Raw genomic sequence first — 17,921 nt, 5'->3', positions numbered from 1 at the left:
TTAATCTGTGTTTTTTTTTGGTGTTTTTTACATTTCAACTAGTTGAAACATACGATTCTTATTAACGTTATCAATGAAGCAATTTGCTTCCTAATCACAAAATGAAATATTAAACATATAATTAGCATCTATTTAAAAATTAAAATAACCCGAGAAATCCGTTTTCACCGCGCAATGAAAGCAAATTCGAAGGTGGCTGGACCGACGACGAATTGGTGTTGCCTTCATCTTCAAACCTCATCGCTCTAGACGAATCCTGTTCATGATTCCCCATGTTATAATTCACCATTCCCCATTCACCAACTGTTTTGCATGTGCCGACGACCTCAACCCCTGCTGGCTCACACGCTTGCTGGTACTCGCTTTCCCTTGGAAGAAGAGCCAAAGAGTAGTCATATCCAATTGAAAGAGGCTTATGATGAGGCTGATGAAACATTGGTGGTTGAGGGTATTGATGAAGACCAATTTCTTCAGGCTTGTTAAGCTCAAACATTGAGATTCCTTGGTAAGAGCTTTCTCTACTGATGAAGCTACGAGCCTCAAGCCTATTGTTGTTGATACTTGAGCTAACATCATTCCCTACTTTGAACAGATTCTTCTTCTTGAACACTCTACAAACAACCCATCCATCTTCCTGCATTATTTATAGATTTTCTCATTTAATAAAAAAAAAAATGGACCGGCTTTCACGATTATGTAATGAATAAAAGATAGATTGATACATACACTAGGGTCATCGTCAGTGTCCTCAATACGGTACTCATGCATGATCCAATCAGTCTTTTGGCCATGAGGAGCTCTTCCTTTGTAGAATACAAGAGTCTTCCTCATGCCTATCTTCTTGTAACAGTTTCTTATGCATTTGTCACGTCCCGTCGCCTTCCAGAAACCCGAGTGGGTCGCACGGTTCGTCCTTGAACCTGTCGGATATTTCCTATCCTTATGGCTGAAGAAATACCACTCGTTTTGCGGCGTTGATCCTATTTTGCATCTATCTACACACACACACACAAAAGTTCACGTATAGTAACTAATGAGAGAGTTAAATTATAATGGTATATGTTTATTAATCAATGAACGTACCTTGTAAATCCCACGGCTCAATCTGGTTCAAGTCAACCTCCTTGATGACTTCCATATCGAACTTTTCATAAGAAATCTTCTTCTTCAAGTAGTAATGAAGAAGTTCTTCGTCCGTTGGATGAAACCGAAAACCTGGTGGTACTCCTCCGTTAGACGAACTCATTTTCCGGTTTTGTAATGATCAGTGTATGTTTGAGTACAAAGCTTTAGATTAGAGATCTTGATTAGAATGATCTGCCTTTTGTTTAAAGCACTCCTCTTGTTCTTGGTTTATATATAGAGACGTTAGAGAAAATCTCAAGAGAGATTACACACACGTAATCGTCAACTCTATTATCACAAATTAAATAATCAAAAGAGTTAATAGTATGATGATGAAGAAGTTGACGGCCGGTGACAACGCCGCCGGAGAAGCTTCAAAAAGCTATCGTGAAAACTGAAAAGCAAGACTCTTCCACAGCATTTAAGCCGTATTACACTTGCGTGAACGTTGACCCTAGCTACTTGTTTATTCATTTTATAAAACGAATGATCCCGGTGAATTTGGAAATATAATTATCATTCTGTTAAGTTATTAATAACGAATCCGTGTTGAATTAAATTGTTCCGTAAGCAAAGGTTTACGTCAAAGTTGAAAAACAATTTCCATATGGGGAACTCCAATTCTGATTATACGGTCCATTTTGTGTGTGTATATGTGTGAAGTTTGGTTAGCATTTAATATGAATCTAATTAAGATGGCTATAGTATTATTCGATAGGTGAATTAAAAAAAAAAAAAAAAAACATGCATGGAGGGAACTTGTGATATGACATGCAGTGGACAATGGGGCCAATTGACCAATTGTATTTGTCGACTTTTTGCGATATTTTCTGATTTGTTTGGTTTGTCTAACTTTTAAGCATTGATTCTTTGATTCATTGTTCATTGACTTAAGCAACCATTATAGAAATGGATTTATGAACTCAATGAAAAAAGGGGATTTAAAATTTTGAGATAAGTCCCGCGCATGCATCGCACATGGAAGACTTGCGGCGATGGTATATGTACGTTGACATAGGATTAATGTACTATTTCTAACATATGATGTTCGTGTCGTGAGTAAGGTGAATTGTGAGATTTAATTTGAGCCTAATTACATAAGGGTATTATAATCATTCTGTGGAAATAATAAATATTTTTAATGATAGAAAATACTAAATCAAATTATAATTTCTAAATTTCATATTAAGAAATATATGTTGGTTACTTAAAAATACTCCATGAAATTTTGATTTGTGCAATTGATTAAGGTTCATGTAATGTTTTAACTGATAAATAGAAATTAATACATATATAGATGATATGTATAATACAGTAATAAACTGTCAATGTACATACAAAAGTTCTTTTTTATTATAAATAATTTGTTATTCATTTACTTTTTTCTTTCTCGACTAATAAATTACTTTTTTCTATAAACAATAAAAATTTATTATTGATTAGTATAAATAAGAAGTGCGGGTTATAGATTTCAATTTCCAGACGCATAATGGCGAGAATGAGCAATCTATATACTGTCTTGCAAGATATCTACCAGCAGAGTCCAGAGGCGAACCTTGGTACAAAGAAGGAAGGTCAGATGATCTGGGTAAATTTTTTAATTTCCCTAATTGTTATTGAGAAACAAACATATCTGCTCCATCGAAAAAAAACTTTGAATTATATTGGCCTAGTTCAAAAATCTTCTTAGGTTTGTTACTGGTAGAGTTTGTCAATAATGTTGACGAACTCGCAAAAACAGACTAGTGAAAGAGTACTTGATTTTACGCGTCGCGAACTCATATTTGTTCAAACTTTGTCAGACAAACCTTGTCTTTATTTATTACTAGATAAGAATCGCCCTTGTCCAAGTTTAAAGTTTTGTAAATTACATTATATTTTATAAAAATATTATAAAATTTGTTTTATGTTATTTATAAATTTTATGTTTGCTATAATATACATATTTATATCCATCTACAAATTTTTTATATATGTTACCATTAAAAGCGTATTTTTTACATCTAAATATATTATATATTACAAATGTATTCTTTATCACCACCTAGAAAATGTTTGTATGAACACATTAAGCCAATTATTATGTCTTTTTACTTTCACTTTTGCATAGTATTTTTAATTGCTAATATTATTGGCTCAAAAAATATTTTAAATAAAAAATATATGACATAGTATAATCAATGATGTATCATCACAATAGTGTATAACCAACCATGGAGAGAACCTCGGCTCTGCCCTCCTCCTTATAGAGAGAATCTTGCGTCCATCCTCCCCCACCATGAAGAGAATCTTGGCTTCACATTCCTCCTTCAGAGAGATAACCTTGCGTTCAACCTCCTCCACCTTCTTCCCTTAGGGAGATAATCTTGCGTCCAACCTCCTCCACCATAGAGAGAACCTCGGCTATGCCCTCCTCATGTATGGAGAGAATATGTTTACGTCTTTTAGCTATCTTAAAATGGCTTGCTCCAACAACCTATGAAACTAAAGACCTTTTTCTAACGTCGCAAAATCTTTTGATAGTAACTAATGTTAAATTTTCTAATGTATTCGTGGAAGTGTTTTTCACACCATAATGTAGCATTTGTATCTGGAACGTCCAGAATGCCCATGACATGTTTTTTTAGTGGGCCCCACGTCTACTCCTGGTCCATCCATATCTGACGGCTGGTCTGTTAAGTCTGGGAGGCTTTAAATACTTGTTAACTGACCCTACAAATCACCATATGATATTTCCATGTGTTTTGTCCTCAATCGCACAGTTATGATAATCACTTCTCGAAATGTTACCCATCCTGAAACTACTCCAGCTCAAGTACGATTAACTCTGGAGTTCTCTCAGGACCCTTGATCGAAAAGATAAGTGCACTTTGGTGACATAGGTGGTCAAACAATTCTTTTAAACCTATCTGCAAACCAGGGTGTCACAGTCTCCGAACTCCTATGGATTTATCAACAACAATTTATGTTTTTCCAATCTATATATATATATATATATATATTTTTGTTGTAAGCTTATGTTTGATTAGTCTATTTTATCTAACCATTAGTTTGATAAGCTTCTAATCCTTATCTCCCTTTGGGATTGAATGAATGGTAACAATTATGTTTGCACAAAAGGTTCTATGACCAACCCATCAAGGTTGAGAAATTAGAAAAACATTAACTTGACATATATATAGAAATAATAGAAAATTACAATCAAGATAATATATGAATCCCAAATAATTCAAAGGTGAAAAGATAAATTAACTCAAAAAAAAAGATAAATTAAATAAAACAATCTATAAATACTACATTAAATTTAAAAATAAAGTATTAGAAAAAAGACGCACATATTAATCTTACCTATTCCAAACTGAAAAAGGAGAAAGTAGGAGAAAATTTTGGTTCAAAAAAAATAAGAAAAAATAACCTTTCCATTAAAAGAGTTTTACCAATAGAACAAAGTTGAAAACAATATTTTTGAATAAATTATTTTGTTAGATGAAAAAATGAGACAATCTATGTTTATATAGAAGTGAGTATTTATAAAATTTAGAATTAATAATTAACTGTATATTTTCATTAATCTCATTTCTATTTTTTTTTGTAGAATTAATAACTTAAAATTAAAAATAAATGTTATAGTTTCAAATTTTATGATATATATGCATATATATATATATATATATCTTCTTATAATTATTTTAAAAATATATATATAATTTTTATATTTTTTGATATTTATCTTTTTACATTATTAATATTGTTTAAAACGAAATATATTTTTTTGTTGTAATCTCAAATCCCTCTTCTTAAATATTAACTTTTACACATGTCAAAATCTCAGATTGATATAAACTTGACACATGTCAAAATTTTATTAATGGCTAACTTTCAAAACCCAACTTTATAAAATAAGATAGCTCACGAATAAAGTCTTAAATTTATTATCATGTATATTTTATTTTTTATTAATTAAAATTCTATAAGGAAATTTTTTTTAACCCAAATAAGACTTCTAAAAAAATAAATAAGATTAAAAAAGCAGAGTTACGACGGTTCTGTCAATGGTAAGAGCTGTCCTATTAGCTTGTGCATTTTCCAACATCACCTTCTAAATAGGTTTATCATTGTGTATTTTAAATGAGGAAAGCCATGAATGACGTCTAACATGTCGTGCATGGCTCAAAATATGGGTTCGAATGGTCACTACAAAAAAAATGATGGTTTTACATCATTTGTATCAGTTGTTTGTATCATGTTTAAATGATGTTAATCACTTAAACAAATGATTTACATTTTGTTGATGCAAATAATTTGTATCATTTGAAATAAATATTTGTTTCAATTACTGAATTGATGTTCATTTACATCACTTATAAAAAATGTTACAATTTCTTACATCATTTTTACTAACTTGATATAAAATATTTGTATCATTTATCAAAACTAATGTAAAATAGTTATACCATTTTTAAAAGCATGATGCTAAAATCAATATTATAATAAATTATATGAAAATATTTTTCTGTAGTAAAATATTTAATTATTTATATTTTCAATCATATTAGTTTATATATTATATTGATATCTATAGTATATATTATTTCTACTATATTTATGAAGGTCCACAATTAGTTGTTATCCCACTAAACTTAAGTAATGACAATCAAATAGGTTTAAATATTTATAATAGATAGATCCCACCCCTCCTTAAGAAGTGGTCAATGTGGGATTGTAAAAATCCCACCTTAACTACCAAGGAAAGAAAAAAAAATTATTGACAACAATAAAAAATAAGTAATTACATTAATTCATTAATTCTTTCCTTGGCTTTTTGTTGACAATAAATAAATAAGTAAGTGATTTTTAATTATAGCTAGTGTAAATTAACATCAGTTTTTATCGATATAAATTTTGTATCATATTAAAAAGTGATTTCAATAAAATTAAAAGATTCATCAATTATCTAAACGATGTGAATCTATAATTTATATCAATTTTTTTTAAAAGTGATACAAACGCATACAGGTTAAATCAATTTTATTTAATTGATGTCAAATTAGTTTATTAAAACATCACTTTAATAATCGATGCTTAATATATTTATTTGTTTCATTTTTAAATAAGTAATTCAAAGTAACATTACTTAGTTTTATGATACAACTAGGTTTTGAACTCACGCTACGCGTGGATATATTTGATATATTTTGATGAAAAATATATATGATTGATGACGGTAATAAAATATTATCTTATAAAAAATTTAAATTAGTATTAAGGAAAAAAGTTAAATTTCAGATACACAATTTTTTGAAATATAAAAATCAGTTGTGTTATAAAATCAAATCTGATAACAAAAAAATTATGAACTTAACTCGACATCCAGGCGAGGCGAATTAAACTGATGACCTCACATATCCTAAACTATTTCTTTGACCACTAGAAAACAAAACAGTTTTATAATCATGAATTTAATTCGTTTTCATATTTAATTGATCGCTACCACCTATGTTTTCGTGTTTTTTATTCAATGTTTTCTTATTTTTCATATTATTTCTTGTCATTTCTATTGTCAAATTTTGTGGTAATCGTCATCATTACTTTTACCGTCTGGTTCTTCGCTATACTCTTTTTCTTCTTCATCCTCGCCAACTTCTTCACTTTCTTCTACTAAAAAACATTTTTTTAGACTATCACACAACTTGTTAATCCATCAAACTCCAAGAACAAAATCATTTCTTTTCTCATAAAAAATAAAATAAAATAAAATAAAAAATTAATGAAAAAATATCAGCTTATCTATAAAATCATACACAAAAATATGTTGTACAACTCATAAGAAATAAAAAGTACAAACATAGATAAATAAGATAATTTATGTTTTACATAAATATTTATAATATTTTAAACTTTTAAAAGGTTTCAAAATATAAATTTTGAATCTTTTAAAAAGTTTCAATATTTCTAATATTTTAAACTTTTAAAATTTAAAAATTATAATATTTAAAAACTTTTTAAAAGCTAAGAACTTTTAAAAGTTTCAATATTTATAATATTAAAACTTTTAAAATTTTTAAATATTATAATTTATTTTTTTCAGACTTTTTAAAGTTTTAATTTGATCAAATAAAAAACCGGATCAAACCGAATATACTTTTAAACTTGGACGCCTGATAAATCAAGATTTCCTGTTCATTCGTTGTTGGAAGCATATTAATCTTATTTATACTGGTTCTGAATCATTGTCTAAAAAATTTCTAGCTGATGTGGGATATTGTGCATAGTTCTTTTATTTCCATAAATTTAAAATTTTCATTTTTCAAAAAAATTCTGGAAATTTAAAAAATGTTAATGAATGATATGTCAAATCCTGAATGGTTGTTTAAAATAATTCTTAATATAGAAAATTCTGGAGATTTTAAAAAATGTTAATTAGTGAAGTGTCTAATCACAATTGGAGGTTTAAAATCCTATGTGGACGCCTTTAGGAGCTTATAGCTCCTACTTTTTATTAGTATAGATTTAAGTGATACAATATACCCATTTTTTGTATTGGGTAACCACCGATTTAGTAGTGCAGGACAAAAAATTTGCTAGTGTGGTACGGTTCAACTGCAGTACGTGCGGGACAAATGTATTTGCGGGACAAGTGCGGTTATTCCAAAATAAGCGGTACAAAATAATGTTTAATTGGTGAAAACCAATTGGCAGTGCGGATTTCATATTATTTTATTAATAAGTAGTATAAGTATATATTTTCATTTGTTTTGTATTAATAAATATATATTTTAATTTCTGAATTTAAAATACCAAAAGTTATTTAAAAATAAATTTTAATATACATATTTATTATCGAATCAGTTACTAGTTCAATCATAAAAAAATACAACACAATAAAAAAAAAAGAACCATTATCAAGCTCTTTGAATTACAAATCTATTCATAATATCAATCTTTAGTTCCAAATTGGTTTAACTAACAATAATATCATAAATTATATTATTTTTTTTAAACAACAATTGAGTTATATATTTTTTTGTTAGTATAAAAGACTTGTTAAAAATAAGTAAAAAACATTACCAAAAATAATAGTGAGAGAGAAAGAGAGAAATAATAGTGAGAGAAAGACTTTGTTCTCTTTATAAATATATCTATTAGTTATATTAATCAAAAAGTACAATATCTTCTGCAGTTTTTGTAAATCCACTGGGTAAAAACTTGTTTGATTTGAAAAGCGGTTCATGTCTTTGTCTAGTGGTTAATTCCAAAATTTAATTTTGAAAAACGCCCAGTTACAATAATTGTGCTGAATGGTGAAATTTTGCGTTATTTGATAAACTCACAGAAAATGCTCCGCACTTTTGTTCTCCATTCACCACCTATATCTTATAGTTGTTGGTTTTGTCAACTCTTTAGTCTTTTTGTCCACACATATCTTCATTTATCACCATTGTTTCTTTGTATACTTAGAGCATTTATAGTGGGGATTGCTAATTAAGTGACTTATTAATAAAAAATTAATATAGTGATGAGAGAGAAGAAAAGAACAAAAGAATCTGTGCTCAAATTACTCTAGCAAGAAACGGTTCTCTCAACAATTTAAGAGCTGTCATTAACATAGTGGTTACAATTAAAAAAAAGATAATAAATATATAAATATGATTAAAATAATTTTTTTTTAAGCAAAGTTTATAGGGTTAGTCTGTTGGTGATGGTCTTCGACGACATAATTTTGACTGGAAAGAGTGACAAAATTGCTCAACAGTTTTTCACTTGTCTTGCATAACATTTCTTGGTCAAAGATTTAGGCGATATAAACCTTTTCTTAGCATCGAAGTCACATATTCCACCAGAGGACTTTACCTCATGTAACACGAGCATCGATCTTCTCACAAAGACCAAGGTGGCTAAAGCCAAAACAACTTTGAAAACCTATGATGTCTTTACTAAAAGCTCACACTTATCTAACGAGAGAGCACTTCATGATCTAATCGAATATCACACTGTTATTGGCAGCAAACGTGACTATTGTCAGTTAGCTTTTGCTAACCCACAAGATAGACTTTATTGCGGTGAAGCTACAATAAAAAGAGAAATGAGTGCTATTATACATGATTGGCATCTCATATCGTGGTATCTTCCTTGAACGTAGCAACATATAAGTTTTTTTTTGTTGGTATCAAGTATATCATGTATAAAAAAACTTGTTTATTCTTAGATTCGAGAGAAGTCGCGCGCGTGGATCTCACTCACAACGATTTCTCTTTCAAAACACTTTTTTTTTTCTGATCACAATCTCATGCTCCGTCGGTAGGGTTCTCCGTTGATTCTGGCGACGAAGAGGACCCTGTGGCTCATGGTGCTTCATCCGTAAACCGCTGCATCAGCTAGGCAAAGATCTCATATCAAAATCAAGGGAGAAGTTTCTACGAGACACTGTCGGTGAGAGCTCCATCGTCGGTGTAGCGACGCAGAACAGAGGAAGGAGATTCACGGTGAGGAACGAGTGAGGATAGTGGTTAGATCTGAAGACTGGAAATTCTGGAAGTTTCGCTACGCCGTTGTTCGATAGGGGAGGTCGTCTGCGGCAAGGCGGAGCTAAGCCACCATTGAAGGTTTGCAGATCTACTCCCTACCACTATTCCTCTCTCACGACTAAGCTTGGATCTCCTCGACAAAGGTAAGCTCGGTTATCTTCTTCCTCGTCAACTACAGCTCTACGGTGGCGGGATGACAACGGATCCTAGATCACCATCTCTGTTCGACTCACAGCGTCCAGACACACTGGAGGTCCTGTTCCGGTGTGTATCCGCAATTCTTGGACGGCAGCTCCGACAGAATTTTTCTTTGGGGATTAGGATTTCATGTACCTGTTTAGGAAACCGAGTCGGTTTTGTGTTCTGTAATTTTGTTTGATTTGATGTATTCGGTTTAGGCCCTAAGAGAATTGTAATGGGCCTAAATCCGGAAATAGCCATTAGACACTTATTTATATAAATTGAATACTCTTTAACATAAAAAAAAATATCATGTATATACTTTAATATATAGGACATGCTATATTATGGTCTTGAAAGAAGCAACATAGTTTGCTTTTTCCACCGAAATCCGACGAGTATCATTTGTTGCAACGAGGTCGCGGCGCATGAGCGTCGTGAATCTCATGTTCCACTCTTACATGAAGGCTCGACTATTACTTCTTTCGTTCGTGATGACGTCCAAAATCTAGTCAGATACTTGAATTTTTAAAGCCAACATTTCTGGTTGGATCCATAAAAAGTAGTTCGTCGATACGATAGGACCGGCATGACTAATTTAGGTAATTTAATTACACTTTCGGTATGGTTGAAACAGAAACCGAAACAGAAACCATCAAATCAGAATCATGTTTTTACTCTTTTGACCTTCCTAAATCAGCCCTTCCTAGATTCTCTCCTAAAACAGAGAAGCTAGATACAGAGTTGGATTGAACAGAGACTCTCGCCAAACGTTGCTTCCTTGGGAGACCTACAAAGTTTTCTTTTTGTATATCGTTTAAGTGTGTTTCCTCTCCAACTTCACCAAACTAATTTCGCCACGAAACCAAACAGAGTCACATCCTCATGAGTGTTTTGTGTGCTGCGATGATCGTGTGATTAATTCAAAATCCCTAACTTTTTTCGAAAAAAATTCCAAAACCCAAAGCTTGACCCCATTAATTCCATGGCGATGTCTCTCCGTTCCGCCCCATTCATCTCTCTGCGTGCAAGAAAAAGCTTCAACCTTTCTTCGAAAACTCTCGCCTTTAGGTTATCATGCTGTTCTTCTTCTAATGGGTCTCCCCAAAATCAAAACTTTTCCACAGATTCCGAGAAGAAGAGATCATTCGCTGTTGCAACCGGTGAGCTTTTCATCGGAATTGCGTCGAGACTATTGAAGTCTTCTAAGGAGATTCAGAAGAAGACGCCGACGGTTGATGATGGAGATAGAATAGGTAGTGTGATTGAGGATGAGATTGAGCCAGCGGTGATATGGGAACAAAGGGTTAAGGATGTTGAAGCGGAGAAAGAGAGGAGAGTCATTACAAGTCCTGGTTTTAGTTTCTCTGCTGCTGGTCTTTTGTTTCCTTATCATCTTGGCGTTGCTCAGTTGTTAATTGAAAAGGGTTACATCAAGGTGCTTCATTTTGTTCTCATGGATTGATTGTGTTTTATTATAAACCATTATGATTTTGAGGAAGGAACATGATTTTTGTTTGTTGTGTGTTTGATTTAGGAAACTACTCCTTTAGCAGGATCTTCTGCTGGTGCTATTGTCTGTGCTGTGATAACCTCAGGAGCCTCTATGCGAGAAGCTCTTGACGCTACTAAGGAGCTTGCTGATGATTGTCGACGCAATGGCACTGCGTTCCGTCTTGGGGTAATGAACCTTCTTCTTTCTCAGTACATTTACAAATGTTTAGAGCCATGGAGTTGTATAAGTTCCTAGGTGTTGCTGCTCTTTTTTGTATATCAATCAAATCATCTACCTAGCTTTAGAGTATATTGTTATTTGCTGTGAGGAGTTTGGCTTTAAGTTACATACAAGTTCCTGTTGTTTTAGGCTGTCCTCAGAGAATCCATGGAGAGGTTACTGCCAGATGATATTCACATTAGATCCAACGGGAGAATTCGAGGTGAGGAATAACGTCTTCTTTCTTTGAGTTGTATTCCTCATGCCTTACTTGTCTTCGGGTCTGACGTTGTTGATCATTCAACTGTGTTGTAGTTGCCATCACACAGGTGTTTTGGAGACCTAGAGGGTTACTAGTTGATCAGTTTGACTCCAAGAGCGATCTGATAAATGCAATTTTCACATCTTCTTTTATTCCAGGGTAAAATATCACTCTTTTTGCTTTTGAAACCTTGAGAGTTTTCTGGAGAACAAAACTTTAACAACCAGAATTAAAAACACATGCAGATATCTTGCACCAAGACCTGCAACGATGTTCCGTAATCGAGTTTGTGTTGATGGAGGCTTGACATTATTTATGCCACCAACAGCGGCTGCTAAAACAGTATGTACATGACTGTTGTGTTGTTTTGTTCTCATTTTCTCTATCTTAGGCGCCTGCTTGTCAGCTGTTCATTATGTATATTTGAGCTGCTAGAGAGTGTGTGTGGCCTTTTCCAAATATTGGAAGCCCTTTTATATGTTCAATCCATTTGACTTCTGTAGATGTTCCATAGAGCTTATTGAACTTTCTGCATCAATCTTTCGCAGGTTCGAGTTTGTGCTTTTTCCGCGAGTAATTTCAAACTAAAGAGTATTGAGATCTGCCCAGATTGCAACCCTTTAAACAGGGCAACAGCTAGACAAGTAAGTGCTCAGTTTCTTCTAAATCTCTAATGAGATTATTATCCTTCTCTTTTGAGTGTTAGTGTGTTAATCTTGGTTTTCCTGATACTTAGCTATTAAATTGGGCACTGGAGCCAGCAGAGGATGAGGTGTTAGAAAAGCTGTTTGAGCTGGGATATGCAGATGCAGCTACGTGGGCTGAGATGAATCCAGTTGAGGAACTGGTGTATGACGATACTCCCACTGCTCAAGAGATTACTGCTACTTAAGAACACACGAACTCAATACTATAATATTACAGTAACCGTAATTAGTCAAATTTATTTGCGCTACAATAGATTCTGATAGTCTCTTTAAAAGTCCCGAAAAGTTGTAGTTCTTAGATCAAACAAAGCAGATGGTACATCACTTTCAGATGGAGTGTGTATATACTGTCCATAAAAAAAATGTGCTTCTAAGTTGTAAGGGAAGCTATTAGGACCCAACGATTCTCAATAGTATGGTCCACAAAATATTATAACTTTCTCTTTTGGATCATTCAACATCAAACTTTATATTTGGATCATTTCAACATCAAACAAAGTCACTTACAAATTCTTGAATGGAGATGCATATGAAACAAACATTATTCTCTCCACATTAGCCTCACACAGCTTTGCAATTTATTGGTGTGGGGAAAAAAGCAAAAACTGTTCTTGATTCATACTTTTGAGAGCTTTCCTCTCAGGTTATCAACCAAATGCTCTCATCTAGGCTAAGGTAAAGGTAACGGATCAGGTACGTATATAGGAGGTAAACTGTCGTGCATATACGCCATTACAAAGAAGGACAACATGCCGACAGAAAGGAGTAGCAGCGGTCCTGCTGGGACTGGTTTCCGGGAAGATGCTAAACGAAATCCTGCAAGACAGTTGTAGAAAGAACAGAAAATCCCATGCGATGAGAAGAGATTTGTGACATACATGCAAACATCAAAGCAAATCTTCTTAAGAGGAGCTTACCGAAGACAGAAGAAAAGAGGAAGGCAGCGCCAAGTCCTATGGTGTCACCAAGAACTCTTGTCTCTGGCGATTTAGTAAGGAAGTAAGCCTATAAAGAAATCCAAACATTGGAATGCTCAGTTGAACAAGAATATGTGGATGCTTTCACTTACGCAGTTATTGATCATAGAACCGAAACACAGAGCACAAATGAGAAACCAAGGTTTTTGTAGAAGACAAACTTTGGAGGAACACAATCAAGAAGATACAATACACCAGCAAACATAGAAAACAAACAGGGGTTGATCAGATAAGCTTCCAAACTTATTAAGGTTGATCAGACCTTCAAAAATATTACTGACCAAAAGGGGGTCTCAGTTTACAAGGTAAAAAGGCATATAAGAGAATCAAACAACCACCTTCTAATAATTCAATTATATATGGTTTAAAGGAACAGGGGTATGATACATCATCCGAAGATTATGACAGATCAAATGTTAAGATTGAGATAGTTTCTTAAGCCTCCTCCCTCTAAAGAGACAAAAACACCATTTTTCTCAATGAACTTAAACAAAACTAGCTTCATTAGTGCACTTAATTCCTCACTAGCTTCCTCAAAGCACAAGTTCAGATTAAACAGGCTATGCAGCAGCAACTAGAAACAAACAAAGAGAGAGAGAGAGAGAGATCTTACAGATGCCATAAGAACAGAACCGGTCAAACCACCAAAGAGAGAACCTTTGCTTCCAGATTTGCTATCTTCAATTTTTGAGGAACAAAAAGTTCAAATTTTTAGTTGAATTGAGCCCAAAAACAAAGTCCAGCTAAAACGTTAGAAACATGAGATCAGTAACTTACAGGCGAAGAGACCGCCTCCTAGAAGAAGAACACCATAAGCAGCAGAGGCGACTGGAGCTAGCTCTGACAGCTCCGCCTTGCAGCAGAGACCATAATTTCGTCTGCTCTTAGACTTCACCGACAATTTAGTGAGTCCCGACCAATTCCGGCCACCGTTACTGACACTCCGCCCGAGTTTAGTGCTCCTCACCGACACCAGAGACGGAGAAGGTAACAACGTTAGCGCACGAGACGACATTGCTTCAGATCAAATATGACAAAGCTCACCGTTTTCACTTTTCACGGCTTCGGTTTAATCAGTCCGATTCGGTTTACAAATTTCGGTATTTAAAAAGTCAAATTGGTTTGGTTGATTTTTGGACACGTAGCGGTTCGATTGCCAACTGGAAGTAAATTCAATTTGGTTTATTATCAACTTTTACAAGAATTTTGCTTTAATTTTGGTTTATTTCAGATAATCTCTATTAAAGAACTTCAGAATGAAAATATTAGCTGGTATTTGGTAAAGTCTAACCAAATTTCATGTTTTGTCCAATAAACTGAATCTGAATTAAATTAGCAAAATCTCCGGTTCGTTTCGAGCCATTCGGCTAATTTTGTTCGGTTTTATATGCTCCACCACTAATTATTTTGTTCTGGTAGTTCCTAACCAAACCGGTTACCAAATTTCATGTTTCCTCTTTTCGATATGTTTCACCAAATAAACCGGATCTGAATTAAATTACCGAAATTTCAGCTCGTTTCCTTTTGGCTAATTTGGTTTGGTTTATATGCCACCGCCGCTAATTTGGTTCGGTTTATGAAGGACAAACAAATTCTCTCAATCGTTTGTATCATCATCACACCATTAATGTTTACAAAATGCAATCCACACGAATTGTTGTTTTGCTTTTTTTACTATACACATCACTAAGCAGAAGCAATTGAACCCTCCTTTTTTCTTCGGGTTGCTTTGGCAGAATCCCCTATACAACAAAACTCAAATCTTCTCATCTCTTTCTGTGTCTTGTACAAACCAACTAGACCTACACACGACAAATCACTACCTAAACCTCATCGTCTTAAAAACACACGGGTTAATTTTATATACATATATATCACTCATCTTTTCCACAACCGAGGAAAGACAAAGACGGGATCTTCTTGACAAGAGTTTGGACTACTTGAGAAGCCGAGGGTCTCAACGATGGAGCGCTACGAAGACAAAAAGCAGCCACACTTAGCATTGTCTTAACCTCTTCTAAATCAAGACTAGCGTCCCTTGACAACAACCTCGGATCCAAGAACTGTCTCATCTTCTCTTCTTCGATATATCCATTCGAATCAAGAATCTCATGGATCAATGGAGCTGCTGTGTGCACCAGCATCTCACCTCTCTCAGAGCTAACCGCTTCTTTCCCTGAAACCAACTCGAGAACCACAACTCCAAACCCATACATATCCATCTTCTTCGAAGCAATCCCGGTTCTTAAGTAGTGAGGATCTGTGTAACCTGGAGAACCAATCATCATCACTTGTTTGGAACGTGGTGACATCGTTGACATCGTCTTAGAAGGCTGAACCATCGATGAGAACCCGACCTTTGCTGAACCGAAATCGCATAGCTTGGAGTTGAAATGTTTGTCAAGAAGGATATTGGAGGATTTGATGTCTCCGTGCACAATCTGAGGGCTACATTTCTCATGAATATGTTCAATTGCTTGCGCAACCTGAAACGCTATAGCGGTACGGTTTCTCCAAGGTAACACTTGTTTGCTGTTGCGGTTAAGCTTCTCTTGGAGGTTACCTTGAGGAAGGTACTCTAGTAAAAGTGCACCAGTTTCCTCTGAAAGATAGACAACAATAACAACATCAAGATTAGATTCACACTAACAACCCCACTTAAAAGACAAATGATTTGCAACAATGAAAAGCTAATCAACTCCAAACCAATTAGGGTAAAAGTGAAAACACTAAATGGTTAAAGAAACGAATCTGCATAAGGACAAGACAAGAATAAAGCTTAAAGCTTAGTACTTTATAAAAGTATTTGACTTTTATGAGTGTGAATAATTTCAATAGGACCAGTTCTTGATTAATCAAAATCTTGATGATGAATCAACAAATCTCAAGAATTTAAAGAATCTAAAACAAAATCGGGGACCGATCCTTAAACTAGCTAATCTAATTGAATTTTTAAAACGGATTTAAGAGAGAAAGGAACCTGAATCGTCAAAGTAACCAAGAAGCTTAACAATGTGAGGATGTTGAAGACGAAGCAAAATCTCAAGCTCAGACCTAAACACTTGGTAAAGACGATGACTACTAACATGAACCTTGAGAGCAGCGTTGATAGAGCCAGACAAACGAGCCAAGTAGATACTACTGTAGCCACCTGAACCAATAAGTCTAGAGAAATTGGAAGTGAGAGACTCAACGTCGTCCCATGTGTAACAAGTCACACCGGAGACAGAACCAGATTCCTGAACCGTGGGTTTGTTGTTGTCGGTGATTGTGGTTGTGGCTGTGATATCGAAACGGACACAACTTAAGAAACAAGACATTTTGGAAATGGTATGAGAGTTTGAGTGAGGAGGGTTCTGTGATTAATAAGGAGAAAAAAGTGGGTTTCTTGGAAAATGAAGAGGAGTTTTTGTAACAGCCGACAAAGAAGGAACAAAGGAATCAGAGAATGAAGATCTGATTTTTTAGGAATGTGTGTGTTTGGTGGGTTTGTAATTAAACAAGAAGAAGAAAGAAGATTAAAATGGTTTCTTTAAGTTTTTGGATTAAGGAAGAAGAGAGAGAGAGATAAGCAGAGTTTGACCAGTTGTGATTAATTAGAGGAAGAAGAAGAAGAAGCTGCACTGACGTTATAACCACTACGATTACACTCTTTAATAAAAAACTTTTTTTGCCGTTTTGCTTTTTTTTTTTTTTTTTATATTGTCCAATCATTAATAATATTTATGGGTATTATTTGCTCACGTATACACATTTTGTTTTGTATTTGTTGTTTTTTCTACAAAAGGAGATTGAAAGTTTCAATTTTTTATTATACGGTAGTGGCGACTAGTGAATGCACCTCGATCGGTCTTATGGTTTAGTCTTTTCGAAGTTGCCACGCTACCGTCAAATACGAAATTTAGATGGGAAGTTTCGAAATGGGGACCATAATATATAGGTTGGATCGTTTTGTGAGTCATCATCTCACGTGTTTGATGATTTCTCTATTCAATTTGTTTGTGTGACAAAAATGCATTTTATTTATCAGATTTTTTAAAATAAGACCAAACTGTTTTCGGCCTTCAGAATATTTCTTGCTAATAAATTCGTTTCAGCATGTTGTCTCGAAGTTGATTGAGATGAGAATGAAATATACCCACTTTGTTCCTCATTAATTATTTTTTTTTTTTTAGTTTTTTCACACCTACACAACACATTAAAACTTTATTATACTATATAGTTTATACCAAAATCTTCAATGTCAAAAAACGAGAAATCGTTTCTGAGATTGCTGTGGGAAGCAACGATTCTTTATATAATTGTCCACTTATTATTGATTTACACTTATTTCAATTAAAATATTATTTTTTTTAGCAACGCTCATGAGTTCCACCATTAATGATGGTCTTACATTCTTCAAACTAACATAACAATTAAATTCAGTGAGCC

At 33.8% G+C, this 17,921-nt stretch overlaps 4 protein-coding genes across 5 annotated transcripts; 1 reads left to right on the top strand and 3 right to left on the bottom strand.

The window, feature by feature from the left end:
• Nucleotides 1–39: 39 nt before the first annotated feature.
• LOC104777340 (protein BEARSKIN1-like) lies at nucleotides 40–1,676 on the bottom strand. Its single transcript, XM_010501568.3, has 3 exons — nucleotides 1,084–1,676; nucleotides 727–995; nucleotides 40–634 (listed from the first exon to the last, which is right to left on the bottom strand). Exons 1-3 carry the CDS (start codon nucleotides 1,244–1,246, stop codon nucleotides 140–142), a joined length of 927 nt encoding a protein of 308 aa, XP_010499870.2. The 5' UTR covers nucleotides 1,247–1,676; the 3' UTR covers nucleotides 40–139.
• An 8,309-nt stretch (nucleotides 1,677–9,985) lies between these two features.
• On the top strand, nucleotides 9,986–12,952 carry LOC104777338 (uncharacterized). Of its 2 annotated transcripts, XM_087505486.1 has the most exons (8): nucleotides 9,986–10,048; nucleotides 10,541–11,268; nucleotides 11,368–11,511; nucleotides 11,695–11,767; nucleotides 11,860–11,965; nucleotides 12,052–12,148; nucleotides 12,355–12,450; nucleotides 12,543–12,952. In XM_087505486.1, the coding sequence occupies exons 2-8, from the start codon at nucleotides 10,816–10,818 to the stop codon at nucleotides 12,696–12,698; spliced, it is 1,125 nt and encodes a 374-aa protein (XP_087361612.1). In that variant the 5' UTR covers nucleotides 9,986–10,048; nucleotides 10,541–10,815; the 3' UTR covers nucleotides 12,699–12,952. The 2 variants fall into 2 exon arrangements, with proteins under 2 accessions (XP_087361612.1, XP_010499867.2); XM_010501565.3 differs by lacking the exon at nucleotides 9,986–10,048 and having other exon boundaries at nucleotides 10,417–11,268.
• A 4-nt stretch (nucleotides 12,953–12,956) lies between these two features.
• LOC104777339 (protein FATTY ACID EXPORT 4, chloroplastic) lies at nucleotides 12,957–14,570 on the bottom strand. Its single transcript, XM_010501566.3, has 4 exons — nucleotides 14,268–14,570; nucleotides 14,104–14,168; nucleotides 13,431–13,518; nucleotides 12,957–13,329 (listed from the first exon to the last, which is right to left on the bottom strand). The coding sequence occupies exons 1-4, from the start codon at nucleotides 14,503–14,505 to the stop codon at nucleotides 13,184–13,186; spliced, it is 537 nt and encodes a 178-aa protein (XP_010499868.1). The 5' UTR covers nucleotides 14,506–14,570; the 3' UTR covers nucleotides 12,957–13,183.
• Nucleotides 14,571–15,082: 512 nt separating this feature from the next.
• On the bottom strand, nucleotides 15,083–17,316 carry LOC104777337 (putative receptor-like protein kinase At1g33260). The gene is made up of 2 exons (XM_010501564.3): nucleotides 16,471–17,316; nucleotides 15,083–16,092 (listed from the first exon to the last, which is right to left on the bottom strand). The coding sequence occupies exons 1-2, from the start codon at nucleotides 16,808–16,810 to the stop codon at nucleotides 15,365–15,367; spliced, it is 1,068 nt and encodes a 355-aa protein (XP_010499866.1). The 5' UTR covers nucleotides 16,811–17,316; the 3' UTR covers nucleotides 15,083–15,364.
• Nucleotides 17,317–17,921: the final 605 nt, after the last annotated feature.

The sequence above is a fragment of the Camelina sativa genome, chromosome 3, assembly GCF_030686135.1.
Source record: "Camelina sativa cultivar CO46 ecotype springtype chromosome 3, ASM3068613v1".
In the NCBI taxonomy this organism is placed as follows: domain Eukaryota; kingdom Viridiplantae; phylum Streptophyta; class Magnoliopsida; order Brassicales; family Brassicaceae; genus Camelina; species Camelina sativa.
The sequence above is the reverse complement of the archived record's forward strand: the minus strand, read 5'-3'. Positions and strand labels throughout refer to the sequence as shown.